The sequence below is a fragment of the Vidua macroura genome, chromosome 5 (assembly GCF_024509145.1).
Source record: "Vidua macroura isolate BioBank_ID:100142 chromosome 5, ASM2450914v1, whole genome shotgun sequence".
NCBI lineage: Eukaryota > Metazoa > Chordata > Aves > Passeriformes > Viduidae > Vidua > Vidua macroura.
Genome location: NC_071575.1, coordinates 28,751,139 through 28,771,272, shown reverse-complemented (window position 1 = coordinate 28,771,272; position 20,134 = coordinate 28,751,139). Strand labels below are relative to the sequence as shown.

The 20,134-nt window shown below is 45.5% G+C and overlaps 1 protein-coding gene and 1 long non-coding RNA gene across 3 annotated transcripts in view; one reads left to right on the top strand and one right to left on the bottom strand.

The window, feature by feature from the left end:
• Positions 1-10,957, bottom strand: part of LOC128807714 (uncharacterized) — a 55,516-nt gene extending 44,559 nt beyond the window's left edge. For both annotated transcript variants that reach the window (XR_008437255.1, XR_008437254.1), the window contains exons 1-3: positions 10,684-10,957; positions 9,523-9,661; positions 463-673 (exon numbers count right to left, since the gene is read on the bottom strand). This is a non-coding gene — a long non-coding RNA (uncharacterized LOC128807714). The remainder of the gene's footprint in view (positions 1-462; positions 674-9,522; positions 9,662-10,683) is intronic.
• Positions 10,958-11,097: 140 nt separating this feature from the next.
• The window catches only part of AKR1D1 (aldo-keto reductase family 1 member D1), a 35,793-nt gene continuing 26,756 nt past the window's right edge, over positions 11,098-20,134 (top strand). Inside the window, exon 1 of the mRNA XM_053978263.1 lies at positions 11,098-11,386. Within this exon, the coding sequence (XP_053834238.1) occupies positions 11,294-11,386 (93 nt within the window). The 5' untranslated portion in view covers positions 11,098-11,293. The remainder of the gene's footprint in view (positions 11,387-20,134) is intronic.

Sequence of the window (20,134 nt, the reverse complement as noted above, 5' to 3'; positions counted from 1 at the left end):
ACAAATGGGACTGACCTTTCATTTAACTAACTTTTTAAAGAAAATTTGGGAAAATTTATTAGTCCAGAGACAAATACATTCTCTGAGCTACAAACAGGCCTCTGATCCCTTTTACTTGCATCCAGACATTTCAAAAGCAGTTCAGTAGACACGTTCCAGTTTTCATTTAGTGAAAGCTTATCATGGTTTATACATTGATCCTGTTCCCACTAAAATTAACCACATCCCCACCAATATCACTTGGAGGAAAAGTCAAAAGGAGTGCCCAAAACTATGTGCTCGTACCAAAAATCTCAGCTTTTTCCTTCACAACTTAGATTCTCCCTGGACTCACAAATCAGGTTTCCATGGTATCACTACAGTAACAAAATGCAAGACTTTACCAAAACCCCTCCAAAAATCCCAATTTGCCTTCCCCCACCCCCCCCCCCCCCCGCTTTTAATACAAACTTTGAACTATACTTGTGCAAAAGACCAGAAGATGTTGCTTAGAAGTATAATCAAATGAGAACCATCTTCTTCAAATCCCGTTTGCATTCTTCTAGTGTTGGGAAGCACTTTATGGGATCTTTTTCCCAGAAGAAGGACTTGAGTGGCTGCAAGTTCCCAGCCCCAAGAAAAGTGTGGTTGGTGAGCAGCAGGATGAGCTCTGGCAGTCACAGGGATTACAGCACTGGAGGAGAACATGACAGAGAAAGTTTAATTACTTTTTGTGACAGTTTCAGCAAAGGCTTGAACTTCTGTCTCCTACATCACACTCTGGTGCTCTCCTCCCATGATTAAGTTAATCACCATTTGTTTTTTCATTTTTCTTCTCACTTTCTACATCTTTAAACATTGGCCAGGAGGGGAGAAGCCCCAGCCAACAATCTCACAGAGGCAGGGGCTTCAGGTCTACATCCAGGTCCAGCTGAGCTGAGGCTTGAAGTCAGTTGCCCCCTCACATCCCTCCCCAGCAGACAGGCTTTCATCTCCTGAAATCTCCCCTCCTCGGGTTTCTTCCCACCATCATGTACAAAACTCTGCTTTTGCTTTGATGAAAAATGAAAAACAGACTTGCCCATCCTCACATTTTCATGAGAAAATCTTCCATCACCGTGTCCTGCCAATCCCAATTGTTGCCTTATTAACAAGCAAGTATTTCAAGGGTACAGTCTGTCTTACCAGTACTGGAAATTTAGGTAGAAATTATGAAGCAAGGACACAACATGCAACACAATGAGGATCTAGGTGAGGAGAAAATTTGGGCTATCAAGATTTATACAAATGCGTTTTTATAGTACAGATTATGATTTCTGCAGACCAGAGAATATTTAAAAAAATGAAATTGTCCTGAAAAGAACAATAAATGGAAAAAATACAAATAAGAGAAGGAGACAAAATGAAGACATTTGTAAAAGAAAGAGACCTTTAAAACACAATGATGGGGCAGGCTATAGTGAATTTAAATACCAGCCTGCAATAAACTCTGTAACATGATCCCTGAACACAGCCCAGCTCTTAGAGAGGTTTCAGCTACACTTTCCAGGCATATCTCTTCGACCTTGTCTCTGTCACATAAACGAACTGAAATGAACATATGTTTTTAAGTTTGTTTCTAAAATAACCAGACCGAAGCAGAAATACTGCACTGCCCACACGAATTCTCCCCCCACCTTCCTCAGGGGAGAGAGCAGAGAAAAACCATGCGTGTTAGTCACATCAGATGAAGTGCTACAGTGATGAAGCTTTATACAAAACAGAGACAAAAAAAGCCTGTCAGGTCCCAGCTGCGGGTGAGCAATGAGCTGTGAGACCAGGAAGGTGACATTGTGCCAAGCCCCACTCACCTCCAGCCTTGACGGGCTCCCCAAAGCCCTGCAAGTGTACAGGAAATCACCAGGCACGCTGCAGGGACGTGTCAACTTTCTGCAACACGCAGAGTTGAGGGTGTGCACCAAGAGCACCCTGCAAATGGACTGAGCAGGGGGGAAGGTATTGCTGCCCCAGCCTCTGCTACCCTCTCACAGACAGAGGTAGAGCACATCCAAGGCACAAAGGTAACAAAAAGATGCTTTTTTCTCTCAGAGGATGCTACAAGAGGCCAAGATGCGCCCTGACTGGCTCATCTAAAGATCAAGGATCCTGGAGTTTTAATCATAGTAACAACTGAAAAGGGATTACCCCTGGTATGTACAAAGGCTAGTGGATGAAGGGATAGGGAGCAGCCCTGAGGAGGACTTCAGGGTACTGGAGGGTGAAAGGCTGGACATGACCCAGCAGTGTGAGCTTGCAGCCCAGAAACCCAGGTGCACCCTGAGTTCCATCAAAAGATTGATATTTCTCACGTGAATGCAAGTACAAGCTACCTACGAAAGCAAACTGTGACTGCATCTAATCCACCCATCTCCTTTCTGCGCCAGTCACTGAGCCCTGCAGATCCTTTTCCTGTCATGGGCTGCTTGTTCCTTGAAATGTAGGCTGAAGGCTTTCCATGGGAAAAAAAAGGACATTTTACATCTTACGATAAGAGGAACTATATACCTGAAATGGAAGCTTGGTTTTTAATGAAATTCAAGAATTCAGACATATGGATTTTCTAATAATCAGTATAACACTCAGAAAAGGTCTCACTTCTCTGTTTGGAAACTTGAAGGTTTTAAGAAAGGCTTATCTGAAAGACACATCATCAAATTGGTAGGACAACTCAAACTTTCCTGTCCAAAATGTCACTTAATGAGGCTTCAATTAAGATTTAAAATACTCCTGTAAATGAAGGAAAATAGGAAAAATTAATTTCTGCTTTTATTCCTCGCCTGCCCACAGCAGTACTGTGCATAAATAGTTGAATTTCTGTCACAGTATTGGCTCAGCATCAGCAGAGAATATATAGCAATTTACTTCTTAAATGGTTAAAAATTTCAGGATCTAGCACTTCAAATGCACTTTGACTACAATGGAAAAAAATTACTTTGTAAAATCTTAGAAAGCTCAAATTGGCAGTGTCTCTTTAACTGGCTTTAAAACATTTAATAAAAGTTTTATGATACAATCCTACCCTACAGCCACCATTAATCCCATATGGCTGTGAGAGATACAACGCAGCCTACGAAAGCTAGAAGAGAACATTCTGTTTTGTTTCCCATCTATTGGTGTTTACTAAACCAGTTACAGGAGATTTAACAAATCATCTCACAAAAAGAAGCTGCTGCAAGCTCCCTTTCTTGTTATGACAGGCAGTCCCATGATTTATTCTGGGTTCTAGCCCCAGCTCTGCCCCAACAGTTCTTCCAGTCTTGTGCAAACAAGGAATTGTTCACTTCTTTCTATTTCCTAATCCCAAACTGGATCACCACCATTTGATTTGCAGAGATGCTACACAATGCCTTGGAGAGAGGACGTTAACATCATGTTGCCTTATTGCACAAGATGACAAAAGGCATGGAAAAGTGGCAGGGCAGAAGGATGAGGCTTTTATAAAATGTAGATATTTGGGCACAGGCTTGAGTAGACTTTACAATGAAGTTTCAAAAGCAAGGTGGCAGGGAAGGTGATATGGAAGTGATAGGCTGGTAGAGCTTGGCAGAATATGATAAGCACATCTCACAACACATCAGGAGATTTCTCAATCTGCCAAAGTACATACGAACATCAAAAATTCAGTGACAATTTGGGAAAAGAAAGGCAGGAGATGGGAAAAAAAAATTCTGTCTGCAAAGCAGAGAGGTAAAATGTGCCCTTTGGTCTGCATGCAGCACCTTGGTACAAAATGTGGAATGAAGAGCTGCACACAGCTGTAAATCCCACCAGCCCTGCTAGAACCTCTGCTCATAAAGCATGGGTGCTCAAGTGGGGCTTCACATCCACATGCTCTGCTCCCACCATCACTGCCCTCCTCCTGGGCTGCCTTGTCTAGGACAAGGACTAACCCACACAAAGATGAGCTTATCTGGCCTTTTAAAGCACTCTGGCACAATTTAAAAAGCATGCAGGCAGACTAAAACACATCAATGTGATGTTTTAAAGCCTACTCTTCTAAATTCCCTGTTCCTTTTGACACAGAGCATTGCCCACTAGCAGGTGGCACCAGCAAAACCCACAATACCATCTGCTTTTAAAGCATCCACAGGAAATACCTGCAAGCAAAGAAACCAGCAGGAGGTCACACTTTACCTGTGGAGTTCTCTTTACCAGCTAATAGTTTCCTCCTCCTGACATTGGCTCCTGCCCAAGTGAGATGTACTTCAAAGGGGGAGATTCCCCAATAGGGACTTGAAGCTGGAAGTGCTGTGACCAAAGGGGACTTGGACGCTTTGGGACCCTCATCTCCAAGCCTGTACTGCTTTCATTCTTTTGAATAGTAAAAGATACAGAAAATAGACTGCAAGTGCCTGCTCCTTGTTATTTTATCTTGCAGCCAATTCACATGTGGTGTGCTGTATGAAAATGATGTGTGTTTTTCATGCTGTTCCAACTGTAAGAAGGTGCTGGTGCAGCCCTGCTGCAATTAGTCACTTGTATCTGCTTGTTGCTGGAGGCAAGGAAAGAAACAACATGCCAGTGAGGCTCCTAAAGCAGGTAACATGGAAGACAGCTGTTTACCCAGTGCAAAGAAGTAAAATGATCATTCATCAGAGCTGAACTAAGAACGCCTGTACAGCCCTGAGATGGACCCAAGGGAGCTGTGCGAGGTTACATGTCAAGTAATCATGGGAGTTGGCAGGAATTGTGGTGGTGCACTGAGGTGAACCTGGACCAAGCTCTGCATTAGAAAGAGGCAAGAGATATCTCACATTTTTGGAATATGCTAAGATCTGGTGATGAGTCCCAAGAGCCTGATTCGAAGTAAGGGACTCTCAAAACACCTTAGTTGCATGATACAGGCAGTATACTTCCACAGTAGCTATCCCTATTCTGGGTGAGGAAAAGAGGTTACACAGAGGGAGCCACCACCACTGCTCCCTAGGGATGCAGGAGGGGCTGTGAACGCACAATCAGCTCTTCCCAAGCTGCCCCTTCTGCCACTGCTTACTCACACAGGGTATCTCCCACCAGCCGCAGGTGGATGGCATGCTGGAAGTCATCAAGGCAGGGCTTAGATTTGTAGGATGGCAAAGGAAAGGGGTTTATACTGGACAGGATCAAATAGCAGGCCAGACTAACTGAGATGAGCTATGAGGACACTTACACAGGGCCAAAGGTTAATACCTCCCCACATGACAAGGGTTGGTATCTGAAGAATCCAGAAGCCACCATGCAGCTACTGACCTTTGGCTGAGGATCTAAGAGGCAGTGCTCACCAGCTCCCAGGTCAGTCACGTGCCAGAGCAGTCAGTGAGGAGCAAAAACTAAGACACTGTTGCTAGAAGAAAGTGATAAATCAGTAAACAGAGTGTCAGGGGGAGGAAATAAAGCTGGCTTCTGGTTCAGTTTGCTTCTAACACCAAACCGGAGCATGAAGACAGTGCCCAAAAGGGAGCAAGCTCATGAGACAGTGCCTGTATAAATGACACTGGTAAAGGACTAGACCATTACCTTTCCAAAGGATTAGGAGGATTACTTTTTCAAATTGAGCATCTCTTTCCCTTTCCCTGCAGTTTCTGATCCTCCAAAGGAGCTCCTCACCCTCCACAGGGATTTTCACCCCATAAGTAACACTCCCTGGATGGTAATGGAGCAACTCAAGCTCCTGAAGTGGACACCAAAAGGGAAAAGGGCGCATTTTAGGGGTTGTACTGCTAGTGTCGGCCCCTTTCCTGCTGTGCCATGGGAAACACAGTGGTGGTGTATAAACAGCCTGGCTAATTTAGCTCCTGTGTTGTGAGATTTTGCTTCCTCTGCTGTCTGTGTGGCTGCTGCTTCTGGTACAGCATCCACCACAGCTTCACCCAGTGACTACAACACAAACCAATGGGGAGTTAAAATGCTGAGCAGGCTCTGGCGATTTGTACAGCCACTCCCCCAGAGGAGCACCTGACAGCACCCAGCACAAGGGCTGTGGCAGTGGCATTCCAGGGGATGCCACAGCCCGAGGCTCTGCACCTGTCCCAAGGTAGCACAGGGACAGTGATGGACCAGGATGACCATGGGAGGCTGGTCCCTGGGGAAGCCCCTGTGCCCTGGTGCAGCGTGAGCACATCCTCACAGCCACAGGAGTGGTGGGAGCATAATCTGGAGCAGCTGCTGGCATTCTTCGTGTACCCCAAGAATGATCAAAGGCTTGCAGGGGCTTCACTTTTCCAGTGTTACTAGAAGCAATGGAACAGCATCAAGGACACATCGGAATTTCCCTTTTATCGCAGCTGTAGCCACAGAGCATTTATAGGAAGCAGAAGGGATAAGTGACCCAGCCATCAAGTATTTTCCTAAATCTCTCCACAGGCACAAATGGTAGGCACATTTTCTCCCTGTCCTCATGCTCTCCTCAGGGATCCAGCAGAAGTGCTGTACCAGTGCTGGAAAAGTCAAACCAGGTGAGGTCTTTGGAGGACAGATACTGCTTTGCAGGACTTGCAGTGAAGAGTTTCACTAAAAGTGTACATATATCACTGCCAAGCTGTAGGTCTTGGAAGTTTGAAAGCAATCTTTGGTCTTTCAAAGAAGAATTTACCAAGGACTAGTCCTTAGCAGACATAGAAGTTATTGGAATAAAAAAAGAACACGTCACTTAAGCATTTCATTGTTTGCCAAGTAGTTTATATGCACCAGTGGGAGCTAGGGAAAAAAAAGGTGTTTGCATAAAAACTGCTAGGAATGCCCATTACATCACATTTCCCAACAAAGCCCAGGCTGTTACCCTGGCAGTAACAGCCTCATTGTGTAACAAACATCACCAAAGGGAAAAGATCACAAATGCTTCCATATGAGGAATCCCTAGGACACTAAATGAAGGAATCATGCAGGCAGTGTAAAGTACTACTCATCAGGTGCCCTCAAGAAGTATATTGGGATATATGTGATGATTATTGTGATAATTTGTGAAAATACAAGGTTTTTTTTAAACCAGAGAAGTGTTCTCCAGGTCAGCTTATATAATTTGTGGCAGAAGTAGCAATAACTAAAAAAGCAATCTCACATCATGTATAGGCCCTCTACTAAGCATACACAGACCTTATTTCTTAGAGTTTAAAAATTAAGGTTGAAGTTTTCCTTTATATGTGTTAGTTTATTACAGGTAATGGCAAAATAGAAAATAAATATTAGTCTTGACACATGCTACCAAAATCTCTAAGCTAAATAGTTGAAAATACATCAGTAGATATTCCACATGCAGGATGGACACATGCTATTTTATGTGAGTTATTAAAGGACTAGGCTGAAAATATGCAGACTTTAAGACCTTGTTTTAAGAAATTTTAACTAAAAACACATGCAGAGTATGCATTCTAGCAGATAATTACACAGAGTGGAGCATGACTCATAGAGAAAATGGAAACTCTAGCAATATGCAGTTTTTATCTAACAAATACAAGTATTATAAAAGTATTTTCAATTTTCCTTTATAAAAAAAGTTCATTTTTAGGCACTACAGGTCACCCACCTCTAGAACCTCACTGATCTAATCTACAGTGTGTAACACACCTAGATCAAGAAGATTCAGGAGAATTCTATTTTTAACATGTTCTCTTGTCCAAAACAAGTTTTGTTTTGTTTTGTTTTTTTTTTTTGGTTTTTTTTGGGTTTTTTGTTTCTTTTTAAAGGGGAGGGGGGCAACCCATGAATGTCCAAGGAAACATGAAATCTGAATGATGATAAGGCCAGTCCTTCTCAATCAATGACTCTTTCTTCTTCCTTCCAAGAACTGGGGATTCTATATTTAAAGGCTTCACACATTTTCTCCTGTTCCCAGGATACTTAGCAATTTGAGATAAAATGAGTAAAAAGGTGACCCCTTTACTTTAAAAGATCCCTTACCAGTTTTGTCCAGGTAAGGAGGCCGTTAAGTACTTTCTTTACCTGAGATTTCAGCAAGTTTTTAACAGCAGGAATCCTCAAATATCTGGCCCACTTTTCCTGCAAAAAACTTTATCTAATTTTTCTTTTTATTTTTTAATCTACCTTATTTGTGTGGAGATTCAAGGGGTGAGGAACAGAAGACATATAAGATGTTGCTTTTGAAATCCCTGCTCTTTACATAGATCTGAGATTACTAATGCAATTCTAAAATCCTGCACCATCAGGACAGGAATCACAAACCTACCTTAGTTGCTTTTGAAGGTGTTTTTGTGTGATTTAAGAGCTTCACTAGCATTGATAGGATGGCAGCACTCATTACTTGCTAGTCAGACCAAGCTGAAACTTCGTTGTTTTGGTTTCCTAGAGAAAGAACTGAGATCACGTCTGCATTTTATAAAAGCTCCTGAATTGTTACTGATTGACAATGACCAGCAGCCAACGCTTTGCCTCTAGAAACTTACATTGTTTTACAGTCAGAGTTGCTAGATACCATGTCCTCATAAAAAGTCTGGTTAAGTCATTTATGCTCTGAAATTGAAAGCTGTGCTTCCCTGAACAGCTAACAGATATTATTACTAACAAGAATTACAAGTGACAGGCTCCAGGCTCCATTATTTGGCTTCCTTTGTTCTTTAAAGGATATTCATCATCAACTGAAAACCTGCTGGTATTTCTAGCTTCTATGAAATAAGCCTTTTTTTTAGTTAGTAACTTGGATGTAAAGGGGGAAAAATGCATTTCCCTGTTTTCCGGGGCTTCATGTAAAATCTGCAAAGGCATTGGAACAGTAGGGTAGGGAACTAGAGCAGCTATCTATGGGACTTTAAAAGTCTCATGTGTAAGAGGTGTTCATAGTATTTTCTGTCAGTTAATGTGCAGGAGTGGAGGGAAGGACTTGTAAAACCCTCTGCCTCTTTCCAATTTCTTGAGCAAGCACATTGGCTAGTTTTGTAAGGACCAGTCTAGCAGTGAAGCTGGAAGTGAGGCCACTTTTGCCTGTCACCCTGATGGGTGCTGAGGGCTTTTGTGCCTGTGGCAGGACAGAAGTGCCTCGTGTGGCTGGCTTGCCTCACTGGTGATGGACCACTTTGCCTGCCTGTTCCTAGAAGCACAAGTCCTTCTCCTGCCCAAGCTCCCCATTCTGTGAATTATGGCAAGTCCATCAATCCTTCTTTCACAGTTGTTGTTGAAGACTATCACATATCAGGCTCGTGTACTCCTGCCAGAGAGGCTCCTTGCACTTGCTCTTCTCCCCAGGACAGGCACCGCAGACACAGCCGTGCTTTGCTTAGCTCGGGATCATGCGCAGCTCCGGGCGCATGTTGCTCTCTTGCCAGAGCATATGAGTAAACTGGACGTGCTCTGAGCCCAAAGAAAATGAGTCAAAACTGTACCTTAAAACTCCCCAAAAGATGCTGGATTGAGAGGAATTATGGAAAAGCAGGTTGTGGAGTGGACTTGCAGCATAGAAGTTAAGAGATACGAATCAGCCACTGGACAGCAGAGCCTCTTAATGGAATGCTAGTATGGGACTGGAAATAAATAGGTCTCTGAATGTCCTCTGCCACATCAGACTCCTCTACTCACCCCATTTCCATCTCTCCATGTGTTTGCTGCTCTGTTGGAAATACAATAGAATGATGGCTATAGCTTAGACATGCAGCTGGCATCGACTTGTCCTCCTACAGAGTGTGCTTGGCACAGAGAGAGGAGATCAGAGCAGCTCCTGTAGCAAGAAAGTGATAATCAGCTTCATGGGAACAAGAGGGGAGCATGGAGGTGGTCACTGGTTATCCTTCCTCCTGCAGGTACCCACAGCTCTCAGCAACATGCAGACAGGTCTAGGAGGATGAGCAGTAACTACAGTCAGGCTTCAGTCTGCCTCAGTTTCTCCCCCTTGAGATGGAAAACAGCCACCTTAGAGATAGCTCTTTGCACTGTGCTGTCCACGTAAAGGCTCTCAGAAAACCTCAGTCACACTCAGTCTGCTTTCCAAGGAGCATTTTACATGCACCACCTTTGTCCTGCAGGACATCCTAACTAGAAATTTTTGGGTTGGGATCTTGTTGGCTTGCACTTAGTCCTGAACTTCTTGGAACATTTCTAAATGTGGAAGTAGCACTTTTCCCATCTTCTCAGGAGACCCTTGCAGGTATCTAGCCAGTAACACTAAAAGGGTCTTGTGGTAGGGTATTCTCCAGGTAGGTTCCCAGCCCTAGCAGCAACTAACCCTTTCCCAGAATGCAAACTAGTGCACTGTTGATTTCAAGAACTGCAGAGATAATTTGTCATGATGGATCCATTAACCCCTCTTGGAATTGCATAACCTGATGAACTATCACCATGCACAGAAAGCCAAGTAGGGTATTAGAGGAGATAAAAAAAACTTGCCAGGCAAAGACCATTGTTATGGCTCAGGAATAATGTTCCCTGAGGGCTTAATTACAGGTTGATCTAGGAAGGCATAAAAGACCATGCACTTTCAGATCAAATGGGGAGAACTCAGCATAGATGTCACAAAGCAGGTGGCTCAGAGTGGTGTACAAGCATGGTCCCGGGTGTTTTATGAGGACCAGAAAAGACATTAAGAGCTGTGTGATTAATTTTATAAACTATATTATCTCCTTCTGGGCTATCAGCATTAGGAAATACATACATTTTTACACTGTGGAGCAGAACCAGACCGTGAGGAACTTGAGTCCATTCACTGTAATTTGGGACTCACATTGAGGCAGAGAAAGTACTCACCAGTGTGGGATTTCCTTCCTCCTTGCCTCTACAGTAGTGGGTTTCAGCCAGTGGAATGGAGAGGTGGAAACTGTTCTACACCTCTGTCGGGAAATTTCCACGTCCTGCCACCCCAAACCACGGGAAGCCGGTGCCCTGCTGCCGGCAGCTCCGGGTAGGGCAGCCCATGCGGGCTCCCTGGCCACTGAGCAGCAACGCCCCAAGCCGCTCAAGGTGCTCGTGGTCCACGGGCCCGCCTTGAGGCTAGCACGGAGCAGCCCTTCCCGTGCGCGCAGCTCCCACCGGAGCCCCCGCGGGGGTCGCGGCGGGGCCGTCACCGCGCGGGGCGGTGCGCGGGGAGCCGGTGGCTGCGGGGCCGGGGCGGGGCCGGGGCGGTGCGCGGCGGGGCGCGGTGCAGGGCAGCCGCGGGCACACGTGGCTCAGACCCCCAAAAAGGCGCTCCCCGGCGGCGGGAGAGGGCAGTCTTCGGTCCCCCCAGAGCCACTGCCGGTCCGCTCCGTCCAGCCGTCGGTGGGCGCCGGTGCCAGGGGCCGCGGTTGGCTGCGAAGCGGCGGCTCCCGCCCCCTGCGGAAACTGCCCCAGGTCCGGGGCGGCCCTACCTGCCGGCACGATGAACCTCACCGCCGAGAGCCACCGCATTCCGCTGAGCGACGGCAACAGCATCCCGCTCTTGGGGCTGGGCACCTACGCCGACCCGCAGAAAGTAAGTCCGGGGGCGCCGGGACGCCCCGCGCCGCTGGCGGGGGCAGGTGCCGGCTGCCCTCGCTACAGCCCCCCGAGCCGCGGCTACCCTCCTCCTTTCCTCCCCTCCCGGCTACTTCTCTCTTTGCTCCTTTCCCCGTGCGAAGTTAAAGCTTCAGCTCTACCATGAACAGTGCGGGCAGTGCGCGGCCCGCAGATGAAGAAAAGGTGGGAAGAAATAAGAAAAAAATCTTTGCGGTGTGCTCCGGCTGCCACTGTCGCCCACCGCCCCGCGCCGCTGGGCGCACGGGCAGGGGCGCGGGGGACCTGGAGTCGGGACGGTGCCGTGCAATGCCCGGGTCGGGAAGGGATGGTACCACCGGCAAGGCGGCCGGGAGCCCTCAGCCCCCCGGAGCCAGGAGGGACGGTGCCATCGGCTCCCCTGCCTTGCTCCCTGCAAGATGAGGGATTTCGGACCGCCTTGCGGCTGCCCCCGATACTTTCCAAGTAATGTTCCTGAAACAAAGACCCAAATTCCTGCATCCTGATTCCTGCGGCTCCCACAGCCGACTGCCAGCGGCCAAACCACTCTCAAATATTCTGTATCCTTCGGTTTTGCGCCGGGCAGGCATCCCGTCTGACCGTGCCGGTCGGCTGCACCCGTGGAGGATGGGGAAGCACACCTGATGCTTCTTCCCTCTGCGGATCTGGGAGCGCAAAGGCAATTCAGTAGCCACTGCCTTTTAAAGCTCTCCTAAACTGCCTGATCTTTAATCTTTTTTGTTTGTTTGAAGAGTTGGAAAAGAGGCATCGTGGCCAGAACCCTTCTTGTGTAATAGCTGCAATGCAATGTGTGTGTATGGCTCCACATATCACCAGGTGTTTAAAAGTACCTTAGTGAAGAAAACTCTTGATTAAAGCCATTTACCAACCACTAAATGTACCATGGTGCATCAATAACGGTGTCGAATTTTCAGCAAACACTACTGCAGGCAATGCATGAGTGATGCAGAAAGGGTGTAAGATATCCCCAGGACTGCAGATCTCACTGGTTAATGATGCTGGTTTACATGGGGAGAATCAATAGGAATTCACGACTTCGTAGCCTGGGCATCATCCCCCACATCTCTAAACTTTCAGGAGATATTTTCAGCTAGTGCATTCTTTGAATAATGGTTAGTGAAACAAAATTAAGGTCTCTAACAGGAGTTTTGATATAGCAAAGCAGAATGTTGCATAATTCAGTGTCAAAATAGCTCTGAGTGAACTTGAAGCATCTTTTTCCAGACATGTACATCATGCCCCCAACCCTCAAGTTGCAATTTTTGACCTAGTTTTAAGTTAAGAAAAATGCAGCTGCCAGCACAAGAGCTCCTACCTTGCTGCACTTCCCGCCTGCAGCCTGGACAAGACATGGTCCAATACGGTGGCATCAGGCAGGGAGCCCAGAGTGGCAAGTAAACTGACGGAGCTGAGAGAGGAGCTGGATGGAATTCCCTTTACAGAGGCAGCTTCTTGGCACTGCTGTTACCCTGCTAAGAATTAATTTTGCAGGAATTCAGCTGTCCCAAAATCAACAGATCTGCTTCTTCTCCTCCCCCATCCTGCAAAATCCTGATGCTTCTTTCCTTTGCCCTCCCTTAGTTCGAGGTGTACAGCAAGCCTTTGCATGGAGCTCAATGAGCCAAAATGAATAAATTTTAGGTAGGGCTGGTTTTCAGCCGAATCAGTCCCAGGCAGTGGCATTTTGCTTTTCGCATATATGTCCTTTGATTTCTGCTAACAGAAGGTAGGGGGGACAGGATAATGCAGGCAGGGCAGGCATTGCTACGGCAACTCCAATTTAGAGCAAATGAAGCTGCTGTGTAACTGTACCCTCAGTGGGGATGGGTGCACATATCCAACCACCCTTTCTCTTTCCCTCTGCGTTTGTAGGAGTTTGATTTTCTGAGCTTTCTCCTTCTACACGATAAACACGTTAGAAAGTTATGGGTGGGAGGAGGACCTGAGAAGAGGTAGAGAAAATAGCAGTGATAAGGCACTTGCCACAGTCTCATTTTTGCAGAAGACCAGGTGAAACAATGTGTGTTTATCTGGTGGAGCTGGGCTGGGGCTTTACGCTAGGATTGGGACTGCTATTTGAGTCGAAGAACTTGTCACAGAGACAGAGAGCAGCTGGGGAAATGCAGTGGCAGCAGTGTGCTGTGGGATTTGTTGCAGAATTGTGCTGCTGGTCGGTGATGGGGCAGGATGTTTAAATAGGTCACGGCTTAAAATTTGCCCATTTCAAAAAGGCTGCTTTGCTGATAAGGAAGGTGGGGAGTGGGGGCTTCTGTCAACTCCTTGCTGTGGCAGCGGAGTGCTACTTGGCTGGGACAAGCTGCTTTGCCGAGTGCTGACTTGTGCCTGTTGCAACTTCCAATGGGATGCCTGGTGAGGTGTCTGTCCCGTTCCTCCTGCCTCAGCAGCTGAAAGGCTTTGTGGCAACCCAGGACCATTTCAAGGTTTATCTTGAGGAGTGAGGCTATAAACTAGCGCTGACACGTTTCCCTTAAAATGCTTAGCTGTAGCCTTTTGTGGCTGAGTTGCTTAAGAAGCAGCATCTGAGCCACCCATTCTCCAGCGGTGGGGGCAGGCAGCTGGTGGTAGCGACAACTCAAGCCAGCCCCAGCACTCTATTTCTGCTCATGAGTCAGATCCCTGCAACTTCTAGCTATTTTGTGCTTTGATATAAAATACAGAGCCATTCACTTGTCAGATTATTCATCTTGCTCTTGGAGGCAGGTTTTTGATTTTATGCTAGTTTATTTTGATATTTTTCCCCAAAGGTTATTCACCCTGGCACCTCCATGTCAGAGCAGTTTGTCCAAAACAAATCTGTTTTCTTAGTGTCAGGCTGTAGCCCAGTAGCTCATAGTGAGCCCAGAGTGTTCTTCCTGAAGTGCAGGAATGTGCTCACTGGTTAAGCCAACCAGGCAGATCTAGTTAGCCATGGAACGGGGAAATCTGCTTCTCCGGCAGTCGGTTGGAAGAAAACAAAGGCAGGAGGCCAGCTTTCACGTTTCAGGCTTTGTCTGCATAAACTGAACAGCAGTGCCTTCAAAACTGAAATGTGTCAGCAGCTTGCCTTGCTCCTCTTAAATAACTTAATTGTTCTCCCAAAGACAACTTTGGGAGATAAGTCATGCTTCTCTGGTTGTGAAATACTCAACAAAAATACACCTATTGACAGAAAGTCCCCTGTAAGAGTTTACTGACTCAAAGTAGTACATCACTCAACAGGAGCAGAGCTGGACCACTGTGGAAAAGGTCTGTTTGATAATCAGACTCATTTTAATTGAATGCTCTTTCCCCCTAGATGTAAGAGAGCCTTTCTTCTGATTGGGTAGAAGTTGGGATGACAATTCAGCTAATTCTTTGAGGCTGAAAACTGCAACGGTGGGGGTTTCTTTTTGCTTTACTCTCCTCAAGAAAGTACAATTGGCTATCAGTTCATCTGCTAACAGGAAGGAGTCTTCACTGGGCCACAGAATAGAATTAGTCATAAACTTGGGTTATTTATCAAAAGAAGCACATAAAAATTTCTTACAGGTTTCATTCATGTCTCCTGTCCTTATTTTTAAAAAAAAAATAAAGGAATGCAATAATTGCGTAACTATTAAGGTTAATTTTCTTTTGCAGGCAGATTTCAGAGTGTTGAAGTTGGTTTTGCATCCTCCTTCATGCAAGGAAGGAAATGTATGATTTGTATTAGATTCTTACTTACATAAAAAAATCAGGCTGTTTATCCTACCAAGGATGGAGACAAGTGAAAAAGTGGAAATCTCAGTCACTGACTCCTTCTCCTGTTCTTTCTTCCCTTCCCCAAATATTCCTTCTTCTCATGGGTTTGGGTGGGAACCACAGTGGGAACTGTGAATCAGGACTACCAATGCCTCCAGACAGCTTTAAAATTTGAGGCCAATTGTACCTCTGTTTGGCTCTGTGGATCCTTCTGGCAAAGCCCTGCGAGTGCAGGAGTGGCTCTGCCAAGGCTCCAGCCGATGCACCGTGTCCAGCTCCCCCTCCCTGAGGGCCCCCAAGCCGTTGACCCAATTCTCCAGGGTATTAAATAGATGGTGGGAGGAGGGAGAGGGCAGTCCCACAGGGGAGGGTGGTAGAGGAGGACAGGCCCCTGGATGAGCCCCTGGCATTGCCCTGTGCTACAGCAGAACCAGACCAGTCCATGGCAGGCTCCCACCACCTCCCAGCACTGATTCTTAGCTCCCAGCACAGCCCATTGAGTGGTACTGGTACCCATCTGGAAGCAGTTGAAGTGTGGGGACGAGAGTCTTAGAGGGGAAAGGTGCTAAAAACACTCCTAAATCCTGGAAATCCTATGCCTCGTTAAAACTGCACTTATGCCTGCTTCACTTTATAACTCATCCCTGTCAACACAGCTAAGATCATCCGTCCAATGTCTCCACATAAATACTCGCTGTTTCCCTGGAAGGTCAAGGGGCCTTGGCCACAGCTCCTCTCCTTGCCTTCCTGTTTTGACTGAGGGAGGACAGGGCTTGGAGAGAAGGTTGTAGCAACCACACTGTACACAGGCGCTGCTTCTGAAACATAAGATTGGGCAAAGCGCTCAAGAATAGCACTGGGTGAGGGCTGTTGGCAAGTTGCGACTTAGCTAAAAATGAGGTTCTGAGGTAGCCAAATCCATTCATAAATTGGAAGCAGTTTTGTGGAATAGTTTCAGGCAAAACAAATGGCAAAGCATTTAATTTTGGGCACTGGCAGTACAAGCTGAGGAATCAAAGAATTATTAAAGCACTTGGAGGTAGCAGTTGACTTTCCCTGAATAGCCTGCTGGTAAGGGAATCCACATGGGCGGTGGGAAACCAGATTCAGTCCTCCTCTCAGCCTCTGGGGATTAAATTCATATCAGACAGCTCAGGGAAATAACGTGATTGTGGGGTAGGTGATAGCTAGAGAGAGGCAAGAAGAAACACGCACAGGCTGGAGCAGGAGGAGCACCCTGCCCATGGGAAAGTGCACTGCCCACCAGCCCCACAGTGCTGGATGCTAAAGAACTTGGTATGGCATCCAGCCAGGAGGAAGAGAGACCCATTTCCCCAAATCTTTAACTACCACAAAGTAACCCTTGTGAGTGCCCAGACAGTCTGGGTTTTGTTTAAGAAGAAATTGCTGGTTTGAATCAGGGAGAGGAAAAGTTCATCCAGGGCTCCCAGATCCAGTCTGAGTGACCAAGTAAAAAAAAATCTGGTTTGGATAAGTAAAAACCCTGTTTTGGCATTCTGAATTACTTTTTACACCCAAGCTAGAAGCTGAACAGAGTAATTTTTCATTGTACAGGTCTAACAGCCTCTAATGCTCTCATAGGATCATTTATGCCAAGAAGTTCCTCGCACAAGGATGTGTATGCATAAACTTTTTCAATCACTCTGAACAGTGCTGGCTGCACCCCTGCTGCAGGCTGCCTGCCTTTGGAGCTGTCATAGGCTGCTGTTAAGTCAAAATAGGTAATAAGTGATTTGTCCCCATGATGGGATCTGGATCTCTGAGCTGCAGTAAGGGAGGAATTACACACAACTTAATCCTCCCAGTTTTCCTCCTAGAAAGCCACCACTGGCTTCTGAAACAGGATCGTCTGGAAATAGCAATGACTTCAGGTGACTTGAAAAGGAAGTCACCTGCCCTGACCCAAAGCTACAAAATTAATCATGTATTGAATGTTCCTGGAAGAAGTGACACCTGAGATCTCTGCAGACACTGTTGAGCTTAAAGGCTTCAGTTTCTTGATTTCTTACCTGTAAATTTCTCCTACTCTGACTTCCTCCTGAGGTAAACTTGGCTTCTGGATTTTTTCTTGAAAGAGACGAGAGGCAGTGACAAGAGCAGGAGCTGTTCTAACATCCAAGTGTTCTTGCAGCCTTATCTTATTTCCAATGACATGCTATTAAAATAAATATATAAAGAAAATACCTCAGTCCTTTTAATGTAAATGAATACACATGAATATGTGTTTGAACTCAGAAAGTATTAAGTATGAAGTTAGCTCTCTAATGAAGTTAGCTCTCTAATGAAGTGATCTTTATAAACCTACACGAAATTACCAGAGATGTAGGCCAGGGAATTATTTTTTTCAGAGGTAAAATATTGGGAACCCAATTTGAACAGAGCTGGGGGAATCAGCTGGGATATTTGGTTACAAAATCTCTTATTTATGCCTTGAACTTAAGAAGTAAATAAAATTCCTGAAACAAAATAATTTTTTTTAAAGTTATTGGGTTATATCTCCTAACCAGCATTTCCAAAAGGCATTGTGTCCCTTCACAGTCCCTTTTGTTAGCCATCACTGGCTTTCACAAACTCTTTGCTTTTTAAGCAGCAGTATTACTTCATGCAGTACTAATTCTTCTTGTCTCCAGGGAGCGCTTTGGAGCGGCACAGCCACGGCTGGTCGACACGTAGCAACATGAGATCTCTCAGGGTTGGGCTTTATGAGCTGTTTCAGAGGGTAGCCTCATGCTCCATCGATCTCTGGGGATATTCTAAAATGATATGTTCAAGTGGAGATTTGTACACTTGAGTCAGGGCTGAAGGGAAGGAGACACATTACGGCAGCTCAGAAAGGCGACTATGCCTGATCTGCTACATGTCCTGGAAGGCTCCTTGCCTGCCTGTTAGTAAACTCTTAGCCTAGCCTTCACACTGAACAATATTTATCCTGAAACCCAATATCTGCAGCCAGATCACTCACAGAGTCGTGACTCAGTTAGTTTTGTGCTTGAAGGACTAAGCCATACTGAGGCAATTCTGCTTGCACAGACTGCAGATGGCATGCCTTTCCTTCAGTGGTTGGTATCCTGGTGTTGAGTGATACCCTCATTGATTAATTGTTCAGATTTTATTCCTTAACTAAGTCAGTTACTGGCAAGACCCAGTTGCCAAGAGCAGATAAAGGCAGGATTCTTGACACTTGGTGCCCAGATGCCTTGAGGAGGTGCAGCAGCGGGCATCAACTTTTAGCAGGCAACAGACCAACTTGTCTCTTGGGCAAGAGCTTGCGCAAGGAGTCAGGAAGCCGCAGTGATTGGGCTCTAGTATTGCCTTAATTCATCCCTGCTGTTTGCTACAGAGGTGGCAAATATTCCAGAGAATAAGTGGTTTCACACATGAAAGAGTGCTTTCACAGATCAAGCTCCTTATAACCAAGAGGTGAAGTTACACACCAAAAGGTTAAACTAAATCAAAAGAGTCTCAGAACAAGTTCTGATTTCATCAATGGCTTTTGCTAAAAGCTAACTGTCACATGACAAATTTTAAAATCCCCTTTCTTATAAGTTCAAGTGGCAAGTTTGCTACCTCTGATTTGTCTTGTGTTCTCCTTTTCTCCTCAACCATACAACTTTTCTGTTCTGCCACTGGAGCAGTCTTCCTCCATTTCTTTGTCTTTAACACTTCCTTCTTCATGTTTAGCCTTGATCTCTCCTCCTCTGCCTGCGACTGCCTCTTGATGCCTCAGTTCCTGCTAGCTCCCTGTAATCTTGTATTATACAATGGAACATTTCTGGCTTACATAAATGCAAGATTGCATCTTTATCTCATTAAGAAAGGAAACCTAAGTCATATAATTAGAAAAATCAGGTAATTAGAAGAGGTAGATGCTTTTTTTCCTGAAATGTGGCAGACTCAGAAACTCCTAGCTTTTGTATAAGAATGATACTTAAACCAGATTTTATATTTGGATTTGATAAAATGACTTACCACAATTTTGTCAACCTGGAGGAAAGATTCTTGCATGCACCTTTTTTGGAGGCACAAGCTTTGTTCCTAATACTTTGATTTGCACCAAACCCATGGTTCTAAGACATTGCTGAATTTGCAAAATGCTCTTTTACCTCCATGTATCTTCTGTGATGAAATCTCTCTGGTTCTTCATTTTCATGAATCCTGAATCTTAATAGAAAAATTGATAGTATTACTAATCTCTACTTTGTGCTAATGGCTTCTGTTTCCAGTTGTGGACACAATTAGTATCTAATCAAGTGTAGCAGATCAAAAGCTGTGTTTACTGAAGTGGTAAACATGTAAAATTCCTAATGAGGAAGAGTCCAGCCTTGATAGATGAGTGTAAATGAAAGACTAACTGTCTAGCTACAAAGTTCATTAACCAAGGGAGGACTTCTGAGTAAAATGGACACAAAATTGCTGGTCCTGGAAAATGATGAATTTTTTAGTTTGCTGTAAGGAGCAGATTGTGCTCAGAACAACTTCTTCCCCACCCCCTGGCCACCCCAGCATGCCTAAAACAAAAACCCTTCTCCTTAGAATGATTGTACCTCTAACCTATGATGACATCTCAGCTGCTATGAAAATGAAAACACTTTCTGACTGTGCCGGGACCAAGAGAGGTATCCCCATGCAGAGCCGAGGACTTGCACTAATGAATCCATTGACAGCCAGATAATTGCCTGGTCTTGTGCAGTGATGCCTGCCTCATCCAAGCAGAGGGGCTGGCTCTTGCAGCCACCCTGGCACCGTGTCATTTGGCTCCCAAACACGGTACCAACACGTGCAGACTTGGACATGGCAAGAGTGCTCCACTGGAAAATGCTCCCAGAACAAGGGGGCCTTTAGAAGGTGACAACTTTGTCTGGGAGTCAGGACTACTTTTGGATGGTGGATATCAGGTCCCAGCATGACCCACTAAACTACGTGTCTGTCTATGACACAGGGTAGAATCACGTTTAATCGGTCCAGA